Source organism: Triticum dicoccoides, chromosome 1B (assembly GCF_002162155.2).
Source record: "Triticum dicoccoides isolate Atlit2015 ecotype Zavitan chromosome 1B, WEW_v2.0, whole genome shotgun sequence".
Taxonomy (NCBI): domain Eukaryota; kingdom Viridiplantae; phylum Streptophyta; class Magnoliopsida; order Poales; family Poaceae; genus Triticum; species Triticum dicoccoides.
The window spans coordinates 125,346,212-125,366,990 of NC_041381.1; the positions used below are offsets into that span (position 1 = coordinate 125,346,212).

The following is a 20,779-nucleotide window of genomic DNA, read 5'->3' on the forward strand; positions in this document are numbered from 1 at the left end:
TGTCTTGCTTTTCTCTTCCGATCCTTTTGTTGCATACTTACATATTGCTTATGTATTGTCTGTTGTTTGGCTTGTGCATAGAGATGTCGTCGTATGCCGTGTACAAGGGTAAGGTTCCCGGAGTCTACGACGACTGGGAGGAGTGTCGGAGACAGGTTCACCGTTTCAGCGGTAACAGTTACAAAGGGTACACCACTAGGGCGGAGGCCGAATCTAGATACGCCCGCTATCTAGCGGGAGAGAGGAGGGAGCATTGGAGGAACGGATGAAGACCAGTTTGATCGCGATGATGCTCATCGTGATGACCGCAGCTCTCTTCTATGTGATGGTAGTTTAGATGATCGATATCGACTGGTAATGTGAAGACAAACTTGATACTCGCGGTCTTGAGACTTGTAATGTTTTATCTTTGTTCGGTCTTTTGAATTCGGAGACTAATATGATGAATTGTATTCGGAGACTAATCTTCTATTGTATTCGATGAATCTGCTGTTGTTGTGTGCTGCTGTCTATATTCTGTCCAATAATATATTTTGTAACCTGTGCAAAAATCAGAAAAGTAAAAAAAACCTAATATTCATACTAATGGCGCATCACCTCAAGGTGCGCCATTAGTATGCCAAAGGATACTAATGGCGCATCACTACAGAGTGCGCCATTAGTATGATAAAGCACATGGTTACGTATGGCCCCCTGGGAGGCATACTAATGGCGCATGGTGTTACATACTAATGGCGCACTGCATGGTGCGCCATTAGTATACCAGATACTAATGGCGCACCAGTGGTGCGCCATTAGTAAAAAATACGAGTGGCGTGATACTAATGGCGCACCAGTAGTGCGCCATTAGTAGGCAAAACTGGTGCGCCATTAGTAGGCCTTTTCCTAGTAGTGATCCCTACTCCTCGCATTGACATCAATTGATGGGCATCTCCATAGCCCATTGATTAGTCGCGTCGATGAGAGAATTTCTCCCTTTTTGTCTTCTCCACATAAACCTCCACCATCATATACTACTCCACCTATAGTGCTATATCCATGGCTTGCGCTCATGTATTGCGTGAGGGTTAAAAAGGTTGAAGCGCGTTAAAAAGTATGAACCAATTGCTTGGCTAAAATCGGGGTTGTGCATGATGGAAGCATTTGTGTGACGAAAATGAAGCATGGACAAACTATATGATTTTGTAGGGATAAGCTTTCTTTGGCTATGTTATTTTGATAAGACATAGTTGTTTTATTAGTATGCTTGAAGTATTATTGTTTTTATGTCAAATGATAGACTATTGCTTTGAATCACTCGTGTCTTAATATTCATGCCATGATTAGATTACATGATCAAGATTATGCTAGGTAGCATTCCACATCAAAAATTATCTTTTTTATCATTTACCTACTCGAGCACGAGCAGGAATTAAGCTTGGGGATGCTGATACGTCTCTGTTGTATCTATAATTTTTGGGAGGAAGAATCAACGCGAGACGATGCCCGAGGGGGCCACGAGGTAGGGGGCGCGCCCTGACCCTCGTGGACACCCCGTAAGGCGGTTGACACTCTTCTTTTGCCGCAAGAAAGCTAATTTTCGGAGAAAAATTTGGGCGAAGATTTCAATCCAATCGGAGTTACGGATCTCCGGATATAAAAGACAAGGTGAAAGGGCAGAATCCAGGAACGCAGAAACAGAGAGAGACAGAGAGACAGATCCAATCTCGGAGGGGCTCTCGCCCCTCCCACGCCATGGAAGCCAAGGACCATAGGGGAAACCCTTCTCCCATCTAGGGAGAAGGTCAAGGAAGAAGAAGAAGAAGGGGGGATCTCTCCCCCTTGCTTCCGGTGGCGCCGGAATGCCGCCGGGGGCCATCATCATCACCACGATCTTCACGAACACCTCCGCCATCTTCACCAACATCTCCATCACCTTCCCCCCAATCTATATTCAGCGGTCCACTCTCCCGCAACCCGCTGTACCTTCTACTTGACATGGTGCTTTATGCTTCATATTATTATCCAATGATGTGTTGCCATCCTATGATGTCTGAGTAGATTTTCGTTGTCCTATCGGTGATTGATGAATTGTTATGATTGGTTTAATTTTCTTGTGGTTATGTTGCTGTCCTATTGTGCCCTCCGTGTTGCGCAAGCGTGGGGGATTCCCGCTATAGGGTGTTGCAATATGTTCATGATTCACTTATAGTGGGTTGCTTGAGTGATAGAAGCATAAACCCGAGTAAGGGGGTTGTGGCGTATGGGATACTTGATGCTTTAATGTTATGGTTGGGTTTTACCTTAATGATCTTTAGTAGTTGCGGATGCTTGCTAGAGTTCCAATCATAAGTGCATATGATCCAAGAAGAGAAAGTATGTTAGCTTATGCCTCTCCCACATAAAACTTGCTATCGGTCTAGTAAAGTAGTCAATTGCTTAGGGACAATTTCACAACTCCTACCACCACTTTTCCACACTCGCTATACTTACTTTATTGCTTCTTTATCTAAACAGCCCCTAGTTTTTATTCACGTGTTCTTTATTATCTTGCAAACCTATCCTAACACACCTACAAAGTACTTCTAGTTTCATACTTGTTCTAGGTAAAGCGAACGTCAAGTGTGCGTAGAGTTGTATCGGTGCTCGATAGAACTTGAGGGAATATTTGTTCTACCTTTAGCTCCTCGTTGGGTTCGACACTCTTACTTATCGAAAGAGACTACAATTGATCCCCTATACTTGTGGGTTATCAGGACGCCACAGGCACTCGCACGGAAGTGCGCCGCCCCGCGGATGGGAAGGGCCTCGACGTCGAGGCGAGCTTCTTGAAGCCAGGCGGAGTCCTCGGCGATGAAGACAAGCGCACCGAGACGGGTCTCACAGCCCAAAGCCAAACCATCGCCGGAAACCATGTTGATGAAGAACGGAATTTGCAACCTCACCGGAAGTCACTCAGACGCCTGCCCTATGGTGGGCGCCAACTGTCATGGGAGTGAGTCTGACAGTAAGAGTAGGGGGTACGTAGGAGGAGGCAAGGACCTAGCTATGGCGAGGTTGTACACGCAAGTTTACGAGTTTAGGCCCCTCTCGGAGGAGGTAACAGCCCTACGTCTCGGTACCTCGGAGGCTTGTCGACTGGATTATGCGTGGAAGTTATAGGGGGTGCGAACCCTTGTGCTAGAGGAGGGGGTGGCTTATATAGAGTGCTAGATCATTGATGACGCGCGTTGCCGCGTCCATCTATTTTTGCAATAGAATGGTCTAAATTTATGTAAGTATGTGGTGACATGAAATATTAATGTTAATTATTTGAAAAGTGGAATTGTAACCACTCTGCAATATAATAGTGTTGTAAGAGTGAGATGTTTTCTTATATCTAGTTCTCTTAAGTTTTATTTTGTAAAAAAGAGAATCGAATATAAGTTAGTACCAGATTGCGTTGAACTTTAGATGGTTTATAATTTTTGATTTATCAACCACATTATGCAAACACAAGGTAATGCTATTGTTACTGTGAAGCTCTTTGTCGGGAACATATTATACCCGACACAAGTCCAATGTTTAATTCACAAATACTAAACAAGTTAGCTAATTAGTTAGCTAATTACCAAAGCTGAATATTTGTTTCAAACACTAAAACAAATTGATTAATTGCTGCAGCTGAATATCGACATGAAGTGCACCACTGAGACAGTCAAAGCTGAGCACAACAAGTTGTCTAAAGCTATGAACTCTTTTAGAAACATTATTTTTATACGAAAGTTGCACTGGTGTTTCACATTTTGCAATATAAATAAATAAATATTTACAGTAGAGAAGCTAATGTGCGCTCTGTTTCTCCCAGATTGACAATATTAATTGAGCACAAGAATATCACTCTTTCAAGCAAAAAATCACTATTCTGATCATAGAATATATCATATTGACATGAGATACATCAACCTAGTACCAACAAACACTTATGCAAGAAACCTGTATGGAAGATAAGGCACAATAATATCAGCGGAACTTGAGTTAACGATGAGAACCCTAGCATGACAATTTTGTTTTTTATAATAGTCAGTAACCAGATAATATTAAACGGATAGGCAACCATAATCTTAAAGACCTAAAGGATAAAGAAGGTCACAAACTGCATAGTAATTCCAATCACATGTATATATAAATGTCAGTCAAAGCCTTCCTCTTCAGTTAGTACCAGTTTGCGCTGAACTTTAGATGGTATATATGATTTATGATTGATCAAGCACATGCATATATAATTCCAATCACATCGCTTTGCAACTCACTGAGAGCAAATTATCATATACTTGCAGACCTGCATGTATCTTTATTTCAGTATAAGTATTTAACCCTTTTTTTAGGAAAGAGCCATACTCTATTAGAAGAACATAACATGGATTTCGAACCTTATTGTTGTGTTACATTTTAGCAGTAAAATTATGTTAGAATAAATTCCATCCAAACAGGTGGTTATTGCAAAATAAGCAAAATATAATTGTTGGGGCTGAAATACCTGGAGGCCAAGCAAGACGCAATCCCCAGAACCAAAAAAGGAGTTGACCACACAATGTTTGGCGGATTTCTTGTTTTTTTTATTATCGTATGCCCTCAACATGCTCCTGGGGTTTTCTCACAAACTTGGAGCGGGAGACGCTAGCTGCATTAAAACACCCCATTCATGTGCATCTTTTCAAACCAACCAGAACCAGTAACACCACGAACATCAAAGGCAATTGATATATGTCACTCTATAGTCATCACATGTAATTATTCCCCAATCCAAGCACCTACCTGTGTGATGGACCGACAAGTACTCAAGTAGTAAGAGCTAGCATTTCTGCCCAAATTTCGGAACGGTCTTGCGGGTGATCTGGAGCCTACAAGGGGCGGTCTGCACCATGGTCATACGGCTCTCCGAGGTTCTAGATGGAGTCAAACGTTTGTTTGCTTCTTCTACCCCATGCCTACAACAATGAAATTACTTGTTGAAGCAAATAATTAATATAAGAAGATATTCTAATCTGAAGGTACAACAACGTACTAAGAAAATGATCATGATCAGGCAGCAAACTAACACGATAATAACATTATCGACTTCAGATTGCATTTATACTTGTTCCATGTTATGTTGATGGTGAGAACTACCTACACTTTACTGAATTTAAACCATGTTGAACTTAACATAAGTACACAACTCGACCTAAATATTTGGTGTCAATCCGTATATGCTGGCTAGGCTAATTCTAAGCAATGATACAAATAATTTAGATACTTAATTCCTGAGTAGTGTACAAAATAATCTGCAATCTGCAATCTAAAAAACGAAATAAAAGCAAAGCATCAGTCAATAATTCAAAAAGAGGAGCCCCAAATAAGGAAACGGTGAAAATGGAACAAGGAATAGGGGATCTTTGAGCTGTGAGTTGTACTCTGATATCTGGGTTGGGCTTTTCATTTTCATAAGTTATTAATTTACAACTATTCTCCCTTGAACTCAACCCTAAGTCTTCTTATACCTAGCGACAATATTCTAGTCTTTTGGCAGGCAAGTATTGGCCTGGAAAAAAACAGCTGCTATTCTTAGTGCATAGCGGTGAAGAGCAAACAAAAAAAGTGGAAGAACAGAGAGTTTGAAATTTTGTCAAAATGTCTCGAAATTTCCAAAATTTCGACAATTTCGAGGGCGGGCGAAATTTTTTCCTTTCGTTCAAGAAATTTCGGTTTGTTTGAATTTCTATGTAAAAACAAATATGGATCAGCTAGAATTAACATGTATTATCGTAGCGCAGCGGTAGGAAAGTTGTTTACTGATCAGTAGGTTGTGAGTTTGAATGTGGTTACTCATTTTGATTTTTTTGCACCAAATATACATTTGTGGCAAAAAAAATGTACTAAATGCGATTCGAACCGCGACCAGCACCTTGTTAGACTATGGATTAACCGTCAGGCTAGATATGTAACTGCTTTAAGTCTGTTTGAATTCAAACAAAAAATTCGTTGATTTGTACGAAACAATTTTCAAAAAATTTGAAATTTCCGAAATTTCAACCATTTCGAGGGTGAGCAAAATTTTTGGCACTTCGAAATCGTAAAACAGAGAATATATTAATCAAGGGATATTACCATCAATGGGTTTCTCCACGAAGGGCTTGCAGAAATGTTTTACATGCATCTCCATGAAATCATCTTGCTCGGTAAAGTAGTTTAACTCTTGGTTGGGGTGCTCTCTTCTGGAAACAGCAAAACTTCGAACAATTCAGCACATAACATCCCAAAAATAAGGGGTGGAAAGGACGTGGGAGGGGCAGCTGAAAAGGGACTCACCAGCAGCAAAACCACGGCCAGGTTTAACACAGGTGCAGGACGGTGGCGTACAGTACACCCATCAACGCACGTGCAGTACAAACTCTCAAGCGGGAAGCAAGACGGTGGCAGCAGGGACCTCCGAGGGCATCGACGCGTAGCCGCGCCCGCGGGTGAGACACCATACACGCCCATGAGTCACGCTCCCATCAGAACAAATCCATCTATTTAATTAAAAAGGCAAGTATATATCATACGTCCATGGAGAAAATGGTGGAGAAGGTAAACTTCGTATACAATTAAACTACATATAACAGAGAAGAGTTCAGATCCACACACAAGTACATACACAACCAAGAATGCAAGAAGGGAAGGGATGAGGCGCACCTTTACCAAACGTAGCAGAAGAGATCATCTCATATACTCGAGAGAGACAGAGAGGAGTCAGAGGGGTGGGCCGTCGTTGGAGGTGACCGCCGCGGCGCACTTGGCGTTCACTCTAGGTCGCCAGAGGAGGGGGTATGGAATGGAGAAGTGCGGGGATGACCGGAGATGATGACGCCAAGAGAAGCTACCAGCAGCACAGATCACAGGAGAATGACGGCGGCATCGGGAGAGGTGCACGATGAGCGGAGTCGGCCTCTCTTCAACGCCTCAACCTGGCCTGCGATGGCACGAGGCTAAATGGGCTGGATCGGTGGCCCAATTAACCAGAGACCACTGATTTTTTTTACAGGAGTAGCTGTTTAACGGACAGCCGGCCCAAGTCGCGGTAGTTTCTCCCTAATACGTGGATCCAACGGTAGATGACGACCAGAAATCGGGATCCAACGGCCTAGGAGGATGGAGGCGTGAGAAGCTAGGAAAGAGGCTCAGTTTTACTGTCCTTACAGCGTGTTTGGCAAAAAATGGGAAGGGGAATGGGAGTTTAATGTAGGGAGTTGTATTGAGATTGGACATGGGATGAGTCGTTTTATTCCCAATCATCTGTTTGGCGCATGATGAAAATTATGTGTGAGAATTTGATGAGAAATTGTATTCCCGTGTTTGGTTCGTGGGAATTGACAAGGAAATAGACAAGAAAAATTAACATAAGTTATGATGAAGGGCTAAGATTGACTCACTAAAACAATTCCCTTCCAACTCCCACCCCCTCCCCTGTTAATAAAACGGTGGGAGTTGGAGTCTCAAGTCCCATGACTATTCCCTTATCAATTCCCAATCCCCCTAACCAAACAATAGATTTGAAGTCTCGTACCCCTTCAATTCCCATTCCCTAGCTCTAACTACCCCCAACCAAACATGTTGTTAATGTCAAGTCCATCCAGCCCTCGGTTACACAGGGTTCAATGTGAGTTAAGACAGGGGCGTTACTGGTAATGCCAGCTATTAATGGTCTTTATGACTACGGAGTGAACGCCTGACCGTTGCCATCCTGGGGTGGCTTTAGATCTTCCGTACTCCGAGTGATTCTTCATATGGTCGAGTGACACTACTGTGGTCGAGTGGAATTAAGGTATCCGAGTGGGATCTTCTGTCGACTGGATTGCACTTCAAGGTGATTTCTGTCGGTGCCTTCTGTTGGACTTTGAATGTTTTTGACTCTAGGGCAGTGTCCTTGGGTAAGGTGTCTAGGTCAGGCCTAAGACCCTACCCTAGGTACATGTCATCGTCAGGCGTCGGAGATCGACGAGCACCAGCCGGAGTAGTACTCTTTGTTTTGTTTAATTAAGAGTGCCGGACTTTAATTTGTTAGAGTAATGTTTAGGTCAGCTAGCTTTGTTTAATTGCTTAACTTGCCTGATTAAGACGTGTGGGTGTGCTGTAATCTCCTTTGTGTACCCAAATTATGCAATGACGTGGATGGCAACTGTAACCAAGGAAATTCGAACCAAAAATTGCATGTTCAAACTCATCACACACGGGGTAAGCTATATGAATCGTTTGTGATGTTCACATATCGTACACAATGTTGAATAAGGGACCGTGTCTGATGACACTTTGCGCGCCAATTTTTTCGCTGCACCGAACCATATTTTTTCGCTTTCGCGGAAATATCTACCTCCCCACCCCTCCCTCTTACCAAAAGCCACATTTTCCCAGTTTCCTCCTTCCTTTCTAAGTTGAAACCTTCACTCCTTGCTTGCAGCGCCGCCTTCTCACCGATGACCCTCCTTCACGCTGCTCGGCCTCGTTGATCCAGGCAGGTAATCCAAACCCGACCCCCATCCTGCTCCTCCTTCCACATCCCACATGCCCTGATCGCCGGCGCCACACCTTCCACTCAAATCACCAACCCCTCCCCCAAATAAGCGCCGCCCTAAGCCATGATGCACACAATATAGCCAGGAGCTCAAGGAGCATTTGGCAATGGAGAAGAAAATCACGGCCGCACGCGCGGATGAGGTCGCGATAGCTGCCATTCGTGTCGAGCCCCAGATCTTCCAGGAGCACCTCACCATCGAGGCCACTGTCAACGCCTCGCGTGCCGACGCTGCAACGTTGTTGGCTGCTTTAAACGACAGTCCGTGGCATTTTCACGAGGCCACCGTCGGTGCCTTTGACTAAGACTACGAGGTGTTTTCTCAGCGTGCCCATGCTTACCTCAACTCGAGAGCCAACAGGTTGGTGCCCGGAGTAGCTCAGGCAACTCACCACTACGACGAGGGCACCCATGATGTGGAGGTCTCGTCCTCTTCCATGTCCAAGGAGCCAATCATCATTGATATCTCCGACGATGGGAGTAGCTTGGGTTATTAGCTCACTATAAAGACCTATATTCGGCTTGCTAGCTATGTCGGTTAAGCATGCTCGGTTTACTCGTTGCATGTTCTTCTCCTGCGTTTTCTTAAATAATTCTAGTGAATTGTCCTATCTACTTTTATCATGCAATCTGTTGCTCTAGTGTATATGTTCTATATGTCGTGCAATATGGTGCTCACTTATTAACTGTTTGGTTAATTAGTTGCTATGTTGAGTTAACTATTTGGTTCAATTCTGCAAATGTGATGTTCAATTCTTCAGGGTGCAATTTTGTATTGTCTTCCATGTGAGAAATAAATCGAATTTATCTTTACAAAATACATGAGAAACAAATACAATTGCTTTATTTTCAAGTTGTCAAGCATGCTTGGTTTGGTTACTATATGATCTTCTAGTATGTTATATATTGTGCAATGTGGTGCTCAGTTAACGTTTGGTTCATTTGTTGTGGTGTTTAGTTAACTGTTTGGTTCAATTCTGCAATGCGATGTTCAATTGTTGTGGGTCCATTTTGTTATTGTATACCATGTGAGAAATAAATCGAATTTGGTTGTACTAAATACATGATAAACAAATACAATTGCTATATTTCCAAGTTGTTAAGCATGCTTGATTTGGTTAACTGTCTGATCTTCTATTAGGAGTATGTTATATTGTGCAATGTGATGCTCAGTTAATGTTTGGTTCATTTATTGTGGTGTTTAGTTAACTGTTTGGTTCAATTCTGCAATGCGATGTCCAATTGTCGTGGGTAGAATTTTGTATTATTGTGCATGTGAGGAATAAATTGAATTTGGCTGCACTTAATATATGAGAAACATGTACAATTGCTATATTTCCTAGTTCTTAATCATGCTTGGTTTGGATAAATGGGTTTTTCATGTGGCTCAAATTTATCTGATGAATTTGCAATGTGCTTATTTTTCATCAACATATTTTACTAATAGCATGCAAACCCTCACTTAACCTGATGACTAAATACCTTATATGTGTTGCAGGGAAACAATGGGAAGCACTGAGGTCTACAATCAAAGTTTGCACATGTATGGTCCTTTGTCTAGTAGCACATTATTGTGCAATTGCAGGACCCATTCTAATATTTAGGTTTCAACAATTTGGTCTTGCACATGTAGGTCCTGTTGTCAGAGGTTTTGACCCACTGTTTGACCCTTTTTGCATATGGGGAATGAGTTGTCCACGAATATCAGTTAAGTCAAAAAACTCAGAAAGATTGTTAGGATAAAGAAATTAGCGACAAAAAACGACAAGATCTTTGTCTGCACAATGAAAAAGACATCGGTTCACTATAGGATGGTACTAACTGTTATACCTTGTCTTTTTAATTCCTTTGCGTCATTTCAAATCTAGAGAAGATATTTATGCATATCCTTGTTTTCAGACTTTCCAAAGCAGTTCACTGATGATTACCTCTCAAACCACCTGTATGGTCAGGAGGCGAGGAAAGTATTCATACAATAACCATACTTCAGTATTGAAGTGTTCCTGAAGAGGATGAAGAATGGACGATCAATCATCCATAGACACTGGCCTAAAGTTGCAAAGACCTTTAACATCAATGCAGGCTCAATATTCATCTTCCGCTTTAGCAGTTTTCTAGATGAGATTCATCTGTCTATGTACCATATATGATGCTAATTTCAAAAGGTTATATATGTTGTATGTGAAACTTGGTGTTGGTGCAGTTGTGTAATGGGGTAGCTGAGTGCTGAAGCTATATGATGTTATACTCTGATGTATTTTAATTATGAAATCCTACTTCCTTAATACAAAAATAAAATATATTATGTGCTTAATATGAAATGTTGATTAGATTAATAAATGGAGTATTAATAATAGGTCAATTAGTCTACTAATTGGGTTTTTCTATTGCAAACGGTTATTGAGAAAACACTGTGGCGATGACCTCACCTCAGGCAACACACACAATTTCTAGAAATAAACCGTGTTTGATCAATGAACAATCACACATGACTTCCTCTTGAAAACTTTTTTTGTTAAGCCACCTTGCGCAAATGTTTATCACATAAAAAGTGTGTGTTAGACAGCATATGCCACATAGTTTCTTCTACGCACCGTGTGTAATGCATTCAACAATGCAAATGATAAAATTGTTAATATCGTCTGGAATGACAATGCTATCACAAACGATATAATGGGAAAAATTATGTGTGATGTACCTGTGAACAGAAACGTTTTTCTTGGGGTGACTGTGTGGAATATATATACGAACGGAAACGTACTTTTTGGATTAACTGTGAGGGATGTACATACTAACGGAAACGCATTCCTTGGATTGACTATGTGGAACGTACATATGAACGGAAACGTTTAGCAGGGACTGACTGTGTAGGATGTACTTACGACCTGAAACGATTGGGCATGTATAATTATATTTTTTAACATAACTGTACGTATAACCATATTTGGTCGCTCACCCGTCGCACACGACCTCATTTTGCCGAGCGTGTGTGACTGGAGGGCCTATCCCCGACGGTTTCTGGGTCGTGTGGGAAGGACTTCCCTATCGCACACACTTACTTGTCGACGGTTCAAAATGCCATCACCGAAAGGGGTTAAAAACCGTTTGTATAGCACCTCGTTGTACCAGTGTTACTAGATGCATCAGGGGAGTGGGCATTAACATAGTTTGTTGTTATGACATGAATCCCCATGGAAGTTTGGTACGCGTTTTGAATCTTTCCTTCATGAACCAGTTTACGTCTATCCCGCTATAAATATCACATGGTTATAGCGACCAGGTCATGTGCATTCTAGAGGCCCAAAATAGATAGTTCTTGAATTGGCATAAGAAGTAAAAATTCAAGTATCGCCTCTCCCGCACAATCAATAACACAGTCTTTTTTAATCACCCCACACATCCCCAACTTATTCCAAACCTCTTTCGCCTTCTCACAAAGGAACAATACACATTTCGTATCTTTTGGTCCATTTGAGCATGAGGGGCAGATGAGCAGAACCTTCATGTGTCTATTGGCAAGTGTAACACGACATGGGAGGGCTCGATGCAACGTACGCCAAATGATTTTTTTACCTTTGCCAGATAAGATAATTTCCAAATCTTACACTAACTAGGATTGACATGATTCTACCCATACCGTTTGTATATTGCAATTTCCTTTCATGTTGCTAGTTCATTCCTCCAAGTAAGCAAATGAACAGTGAAAAAACCATGTTTTGTATAGCTCCACGCAATTAAATCTGACATATTATGCATAGGAAGGGGAATCGCAAGAACTCTTTGAGCATAAATTGGCCACAAAGTTTGTCTCACCAAATCTTTGTCCCAACAATTCGTGACAGGATCAATAAGACCAGATGCCTTTGACAAGAGGTGCCCTCTTCTAGGAGTGACAATGTTCCTGTTCGCACCGTGTGGGATCCATGCATCTCTCTAAATATCGATATTTTGTCAATTTTGAACTCGCCAGATATAACCATTTTTCAGAGAGTTAACACCTGCCATAATGCTTTGCTAAGTAAAAGATGAACCCTTTTTAAAACTTGCACTCATCAAATTGTTGTCGGGGACATACTTAGTTCTTAAAATAGTGGCACATAGAGAATCGGGTTTATCAAATGACGCCATGCTTGTTTAGCTAACAAATCTAGGTTGAAACAGTATATATCTTGAAAGCCCATACCTCCTTGGTTTTTTTGAGACGCACATCTTCCACCATGCCATCCAATGCATCCTTTTCTGATTGTCCTCGTCACCCCGCCAAAATTGTGACATCGCGTCAATAATTTATTTGCAATTTTTTTAGGAATTTTAAAGATGGACATGGCATAGGTTGGGATAGTTTGTACAACAGAAATTTTCTTTTATCCAATGGATAATAATTTTTCTTTGCATTTATTAATTTCCATAATAATTCGATCAATCAGGAACTGAAAACAATCACTTTTTTCCATACCCGCACTGGCAGGCAAACCCAAATACTTATCATAGAGAGCTTCAGTCACAATATTCAGAACTGTACAAATTTGCGCCTTGTCATCCACTCTTGTGTTGGAAATAAAAAATATCCTAGATTTCTCAACACTCGGCATCTGCCCCAAGGATCAAAGAGTCATTAACAAAGAGAAGATTGGAAATTGGTGGAGCATCTCTGCTAACCTTTATTCCTGAAATATTTCTATTCTCCTCTGCATTAGCTAAGAGGGCAGTCGGACCCTCCGTGCATAACAAGAATAAGTAGGGAGAGAGAGGATCTCCATGCCTCAATCCTCTAGTAGGTTTAAAACTTTTAGTTTCTTCAGCATTAAAACGAACCCGATACTCCATAGAGGAAACATATTGCATAATTAAATTCACGCAGTTTGAAAACCCAATTTTAACATAATTTCCTTTAACAAAGACCATTTCACTTGGTTGTATGCCTTGTGCATGTCCAATTTGATGGCACACCGGCCCTCTTTACCAGCCTTTTTTCCTTTATTGTATGAAAGCACTCGTATGCCACTAATATACTAGTTAAATGCCCGTGCATTGCTATGGGTGACAACACAGATAATTTGCGTGCCCTCTGCCCACAATACGTAGATGATGCAGGTGACCGTGCATTTTTCCTCGTCTCTTCACCCAAACAGATCTTCCTAACTTAGTTTCACAAATTTCTTCTATCTTTATGATTGCTCTGGGTCGATTGTGCAAACGAAACACTGAAGCATGTTGCGTCGGCCATTCCTCTAAACCCTGCCACCATCTCCGCCGCCGAAGACCTCCCGTACCACACACTTAATTCCGTTAATCCCTTGCCCCTTCTTCGCCAATGACCACCAGCATTTGATATCGTTCTTCTTCTTCTTCCTCTCGACGCTACTTTTTTCATCGTCCACCCTCACGACCCACCCGCCTCTCCCTAACTAACCACCTGCCACTGCCACCCTACAAATGGCAGATCTTGTCGTACGTCGCTCCATGCTCGAGTCGCCAGCTCCACCTCCGCCAAGGACAGCCATCCCGCTAAACCTTGCCTCCATCACCGGTGCCCCCGACCACCCGCAACCCTTGCCCCTGAATCCATTAAACCCTTGCCTCTCCTCCATCGACAAAAAACTGTTGTTGCTACTATTCTCCTTCCTCCCACCGCCTACCTTTTTCTTCGTCCACCCCATCGACCCGCCCATCTCTACCTGCCCAACCACTTTCCACTGTCATCCACGGCCAGCAAGTGTTGTCACGCGCTACCTCATCGCCCCCTACCGAAGTGGAAGCCCATGTCGCAAAAAAGAAGCGGTCGCCTCCTCCACCGGCTAGCCCTCTAAACCCTTCCACCATCTCTAGTGCCTGCAATAACCTCTCGCGCCCCACACTCTAGTCTGTTAACCCCTATCTCTACATCCTTTGCGACGACGTGGCAAGCCGCAGCACATCACCTTTGGTGAGGTCCTAATTAGACATCACCAAGGACATCGAGGTCTACCATCTAGGGCTCAGTGGGGTGCATGTGTGTTGCTACAGGAAATAAGTGGTCTCGTCTTCCAAATCATCTTAATAAACGTCGGCGTGTTCAAGCCTACTGCACTCCAAACAAATCTCTATAAATCATGTTAACCATCGAGGTTTTCATTTAGAGAGGTAAAGATGCAAAGTTTACACACACTAATATTTGCTCAAGAAATCTCGAACTTAGTATCATGCATTCATTTAGCTGCGCAAACTCATTATATATGCATGCATCTCATGGGAGTCAGAAACTGTATACAGATTGTCAAACAGCTTGTGCTTGTACTCATCTTCGACAATAGTACGATCAACCACAACTTTGACTACTATATCACAACACTTCCACAATAAATAACCGTCCTCCATCACCGCTAAATAAATGAACTTGGAGTAGATCAAATAAGGGAAAAGGATAAATCTGCACCTTGATCATGTGGCAACACCACTAAAAAAACTATTTGACAAAAGAGAAAAAGAAACAGTGCCCATACCAAATTATCCTTAGAAAACAAATGCATGCCCATTAAATGGTCAAACTATGAAATGCTGGTAGCAGATTTCAAGCTTGACCATCTCATCTTTTAAGTTCAGACTTGATGTGTCTACACTTTAGATAGCATGGCCTTACATCCTAAACTATTGTAGCAAATATATAATTTGCATTAATGTATGGTCCAACGAAAAAAGGTTCGTGCATACAGTGACAAATTTCAGCTTTGAACAACAATTCTCAAGGCATACAACGATGAATTTCAGGGTTGAACAACATACATATATAAGTTCTAGAAAGGGACTTGTGTTTAACTAAGATTTAAGAGTGAAAATTCTGAGCTCCAACGCTCAAGGTGATGATTCAAGAAGCACTCGAATATAATAAAGTTAGTCTTCACTACTAATATAAAAAAACAGACAAATTAAACTTCCTCTTGTCTCTTATTTGACTTTCAAGGCCAAAGGCTGTTATGAAAATGATAGGTACAATAGGACATAGAATCCGAAAACAGGAATGACATCATCAGCAATGAGAATGAAATAACCGTAAATAACTATGGTAATGCTAGGGTGCAATGGGTTCTAGAATTATACTATTCATTCAGGAAGCAGATATCTTTATAGATGCCTACAGCAGTTACCACCATGAAGACTCTAGCATGTGTTTTTTAGTTGATGTTAGAAAACAAAAGTAACTCTTGCTGGACTCTCCCATAACATAGGAAGTACTCTATGGCTACAGAAAAAATTAGTTCATTCTTCATGATAAAAATTGCCCGAAAAATAGTTGTCAATTACTCAAACACACATTAATAAGGAAGATAATTATAATACCAAAAACACATTAATCAACATGTTTTCCAGGACAAAAAGAAACTGACCCAGCGGAGGGGAACTATTGGTCTATGGCTGTATCTACACCCTATATGAAAGAAAAAAAATAGCAATTCAACAGAAAGTCAAAAAAAAATGAAAATATTTTTGAAATAAACTTAACCCTTCATTGTACTTGTGAGAAAAAAATTACAAAAGGAAAATTTCCCTTTGACTTCTTTTCAAAAAAGACAAATTTTTGGCCAAAATAGTAGTGACCTACAGTAGCAAATAATTTTTCTCTTTTTTGCTCTGAAGTCAATGTTGGTTTTTTGTTCGTGAAAATCTATATACTATTGCCAAAGTAAGTCAAGTTTATTCAAAAAAATACTTCTAAACTATTTTGATTTTTTGTTTAATTATTAAAAAAATCTCCATATAGGATGTATCTACAAACCCAGCTTGCTAGAGTATAGCAATATCGTCCGCCGCCGTCGACGTCCTGGTCACCGCCACGACGGCCATACGTGCTCTTATCCTACCATCTCCTTCCTGAGCGCAGACTAAGAACAAAAAAAGCAAGATTCTCGAGTGCGGCTAATCTGCACCCGGGCTCATTTGCACCCACGCTTAGAAAAAAATTCAAAAAAAATACTAGAAAAATTCAAAAAAATCCAAATTTTTTTCTGGTGGTAGATAATTTGACGCGTGAGGTGCGCCCCAAAATTCAACTCATTTGAGCATCTGAGCAGTTCTCGGTAAAAAAGACAAAATCAGGGTCTGTAAAAATGTATACTGTTCACGCACTGTTTTGACCCGATTTGTCTTTTTTGCCGAGAGCTGCTCAGATGTCCAAATGAGTTGAATTTTGGGGCGCACCTCACGAGTCAAATTATCTACCACCACAAAAAAATTTGAAATTTTTTGAATTTTTCTACTATTTTTTTTTGAATTTTTTGCTGAGAGGGAGCAGATGAGCCCGGGCACCGTTTTGAGTTTTCCAAGATTCTCGGACTTCACGCTGCCGGCCCCCACAAGTGGCTGCTAAGGCGATTCTAAGGAATCCATTGTTTATGTCAGTTACCCAAGTCATTGTTCGACACATCAGGCTGGGGTCGTCTCTCTTTCAGTTAAAAATTAGTAGTACTAACAAGCAATTAACTACACCGTACAGGTCACTGCTGAGGCCAAACCCAACGAAGTTAAGCCTCGGTTAGGCATATAGATCTGCCCCAGTTACATGGTGCGAGTAATTCAAATGCTCCAACCATTGCCGATTACGTGCTCCACCCGGCGGCGATACGAAAGTAATACCATGACAGCAAACCGTCTGGCAATGCGTGAACGAGTGATCAGACTTCTTGTGGTAGGAACAAGAGCGTGCTCACCTCAAAGTATTCGAGCTAGCCGCCCATGCTACGCACTCGCGGAGCCTAATCAGCTCACGGTGTAGTGCATATCCACACCATGTACAGTGAGCCGCCGCATGGCCGCATCGATCATTTCCAGATCATGTGATGGACCTGCCCACTCTCCGTTAAACCATCTTCTTATTTCGCTGCCCCCACCCACCCCCCACAAGCTCGGAGGCTCGCCCGCTCGTTCGTCAGCTGTTGGCCGTCTCCACGAGGGACTCCATCCGCACCCGCGGACGGCGAGGTTCTCCGCCATGGCGACGGCGTTCAAGGCGTTCTTGAACAGCCCCGTCGGCCCCAAGACCACTCACTTCTGGGGACCCGTCAGCAACTGGGGCTTCATCCTCGCGGTACGCGCTCCACGATTCTCTCTGTCTCTCTGTACCTGGTTTATCTTCTTCTTTTTTTAAGAAAAGGTGTACCTGGTTTATCTATCTAGCTTTCCCAAATTAACCTGTGCTGTTGGTTGATCGCAACCACTAGAGTGCTGCGAATTCCTAGTGATGGTTTGACACCGGTTACAGTTTATGATCATCTATATACGGGGAATTTCTCTCTTACTCTCCATTTCTAATTAATTGTAGTTCTAGCTTTACCTCAAACTTCTTTATGTTTGATTGAATCTAATAATACATTAACATATACAACGCCAAATAGATAATCTTCCAATCGTCCCAAATGAGTGGCAGAGTGGTTGTGGAAACGGGGAAGGAGACCAAGAAAAGACAGATGTTTTAGTTTTTTATTTGCATGATAATGTTCTCTTCGGTGAGCCTATCATTCCCCGGATCTATTAGAGCATGACTAATGAATAAAGTTATCGTGTCATCTATAGCCAACCTAATACCTCATAGCGACTCACAACAATTTCACGATTTAAGGCCTCCTTTGATTTACAAAAACTTTGTAGGAATTCTAAAGGATATAAATTTTATAAAAAAAATTGTTCGGAGCCCTTTGATTTGTAGGAATGGATTCCTATTCTTATATAGGATAGGAAGCAATCCTTCACATTTAAAAAAACATTAATTGAGGCTCAATGGAAAAATCCATATCCTATCCATCAAATGACATCTCTTTCCTTATACGAAATGAGATGCATGTCATCTCACTTTTTATGTTTTTCCTATTCCTAGGAACCAAAGGAGGCCTAATTATATTCTTAAATATTATTTGAACCCATGAATTCCAGTTGATGTATATGCATCAGTGTTGTATGCCTATTACTCACAAGAATAATTCATTAATTTGTTACTCCCTCCTTCCCAAAATCTTAGGCGTTTAAGTTTTTTCATGCAATCCCATAATCTAAGGCGCACATGCCTTCCTCTCTCAATCAATTACAGCTAACGATCCCTGTTTAATTGGAAAGAAGATCGTGGATGCCTCCCACCATTTTTTTGAATCGTGGTCGCCTCCCTGTCTATTACCTGTACGATGGGCCAAATAACAATCCACGTACGCTAATTTTCGTGCTAAAGACTAACACGCCTAACATTGTGGGAAGGAGGGAGTAATTACTATCGTTACAAAAATATTGTTGGATTTTGAATCCTAATCTATTTATAGGAAGTTAGTGAAATAGTTGAAATGAATAATCTTTTCAAGTTGGCATCTCATTAAATTCTTTAACATTGTAACTCAATAATCCTTCGGTTCCTATTTCATCTCCAGGGTATGGCTGACATGAACAAGCCACCTGAATTGATATCCGGCCATATGACTGCAGGTTATTTGTCTGACAAGTCATAGATTCTAGCTATAGTTTGGTGATCAATACATCTTCAACTATCTTTAATGACTACTATTGTGTTGTGCAGTCATGTGTGTGTATTCTGGCCTATTTATGAGGTTCGCATGGGTGGTACGGCCCCGAAACTATTTTCTTATGGCAACTCATGCCTCCAACGAAAGCGTTCAGCTCTACCAGTTATCTCGCTGTGCTAGGGCTCAAGGGTAAGGCTTCTTATGTGAACTTTTATTGCCATATTACTACTACTATATTACCATAATATCCACAAAAGATTCACCAGATTAAACATGGTTATCATTTTCTTGTTTGTCGCGTACTTGTCAAATGCTAACATGTCATTTAACTAATGCAACAATAGAGTGATAATATAGATGTTTGGGCTTGGATTTTGCAGTTACCTAGAGAAGAAAGAGCCTGAAGCCCAACAATAACAATGGCCCGACGAATACTGTAGACACTATTTATGTAAAGAAAATTGGTTTCGGGCAATTTGCAATGCTTGTAATCGTACCGTTTATGTATTAATTACACTGCCGGAATACAACAAAATGGAAACCCCTATGATACGGAATGAGATCCTTTTACATAGGAGGAATTATAAGGACGTCAATGTGCGTCGTCTGTCCATGCCGCATTCGACAACTCTAGGCATCATTTGCATCTATCATACTAGCTGGAGGTCGTCTGGTAAGGTGCACGAAGGTCGTCTGATCTACTAATCAAGCCCACACGAGATTTGTTCAGTTGGTTTGTTAATTAACTACTTTACAGTTTATTCCTCCTTCGACCAGACTATCCTGAGTGTACAGCTCATACATGCACCCATTGTGTTTTTTTGAACGAGACTATGTACGATTATAATTTTTGGTAACATATCTCTATATTTATAACGTTGTGACCAATGCTACATCATTTAGCAAGAGAGGGATGAGCTCCCCAGGAGACTTATCAAGGAAACTGTTACAAGAAGGGCCTTTAGCCAACTTAGCTAATCCATATGCAACAATATTAGCTTCCCTAGGACAGTGCACAAATGAAGTAAAGGGGAATTTTGCACGCCAATTGATAGCAATCACCAAAAAATGCAGCCGCGGGGTGCAATGGTCAGCCTCCCTCGTTCATTTTATTGATAAACTGCAGATTGTCCAAGTTCACTATGATCTTGTTGAAACCAATTGTATGTGCAAGAGAAAGTCCACACTGCGGAGCTATAGCTTCAACAAAAATAAACATCAAGGCACATATCAATTCTCCAATTACTTGCATTAATAAAGTTCATCTTCTCATCCCACGTAATAGGTATTCCCCTCGAGGAGATCTTGATCAAATGAGGCGTCTACATTAAGCTTCACATGGCCCCTAGGAGGTAACATATTTCCTTGTTGCTTTAGGGGCTGCAGTAGTAGTGAAATTCGCTGACAAGATGTAGATGGAAGTGGCAATTTGAGTCGCATTTTGGGCTTGCTCGTCATGGGGCACTATTCTTCTCTCCCACACAGTTACTACTCTCTTCATTCAAAAATATAGTGCATCTGCGCTTTCTGAGGTTCAACTTTAACCATAAATTTAACCAACGAGACCGACTGTGGCGGGAGTAACAATTATATAATTGAAAACTTCTTTTGAATACGAATTCGCGGATATAACTTTTGTTTTCGCCGCAGTCGGTCTCGTTAGTTAAATTTGTGGTCAAAATTGAAGTACGGAAATAGAGGAAGCATTATATTTTGGAACGGAGGGAGTAGTATTTTTCAATTTCCAGCA

General features: G+C 41.4%; 1 protein-coding gene across 1 annotated transcript; it reads left to right on the forward strand.

Moving 5' to 3' along the window:
• Positions 1 to 17,264: 17,264 nt before the first annotated feature.
• On the forward strand, positions 17,265 to 19,570 carry LOC119322931 (mitochondrial pyruvate carrier 1-like). Its single transcript, XM_037596474.1, has 4 exons — positions 17,265 to 17,612; positions 18,937 to 18,991; positions 19,083 to 19,218; positions 19,410 to 19,570. Exons 1-4 carry the CDS (start codon positions 17,334 to 17,336, stop codon positions 19,444 to 19,446), a joined length of 507 nt encoding a protein of 168 aa, XP_037452371.1. The 5' UTR covers positions 17,265 to 17,333; the 3' UTR covers positions 19,447 to 19,570.
• Positions 19,571 to 20,779: the final 1,209 nt, after the last annotated feature.

Excerpts from the sequence above, each read along its gene's own strand:
- LOC119322931 (XM_037596474.1), top strand. The coding sequence starts at position 17,334 with ATGGCCGCATCGATCATTTCCAGATCATGTGATGGACCTGCCCACTCT. Across the intron at positions 17,613-18,936 it reads ACTGGGGCTTCATCCTCGCG|GGTATGGCTGACATGAACAA; the intron begins GTACGCGCTCCA and ends TTTCATCTCCAG. Across the intron at positions 19,219-19,409 it reads CGCTGTGCTAGGGCTCAAGG|TTACCTAGAGAAGAAAGAGC; the intron begins GTAAGGCTTCTT and ends TGGATTTTGCAG.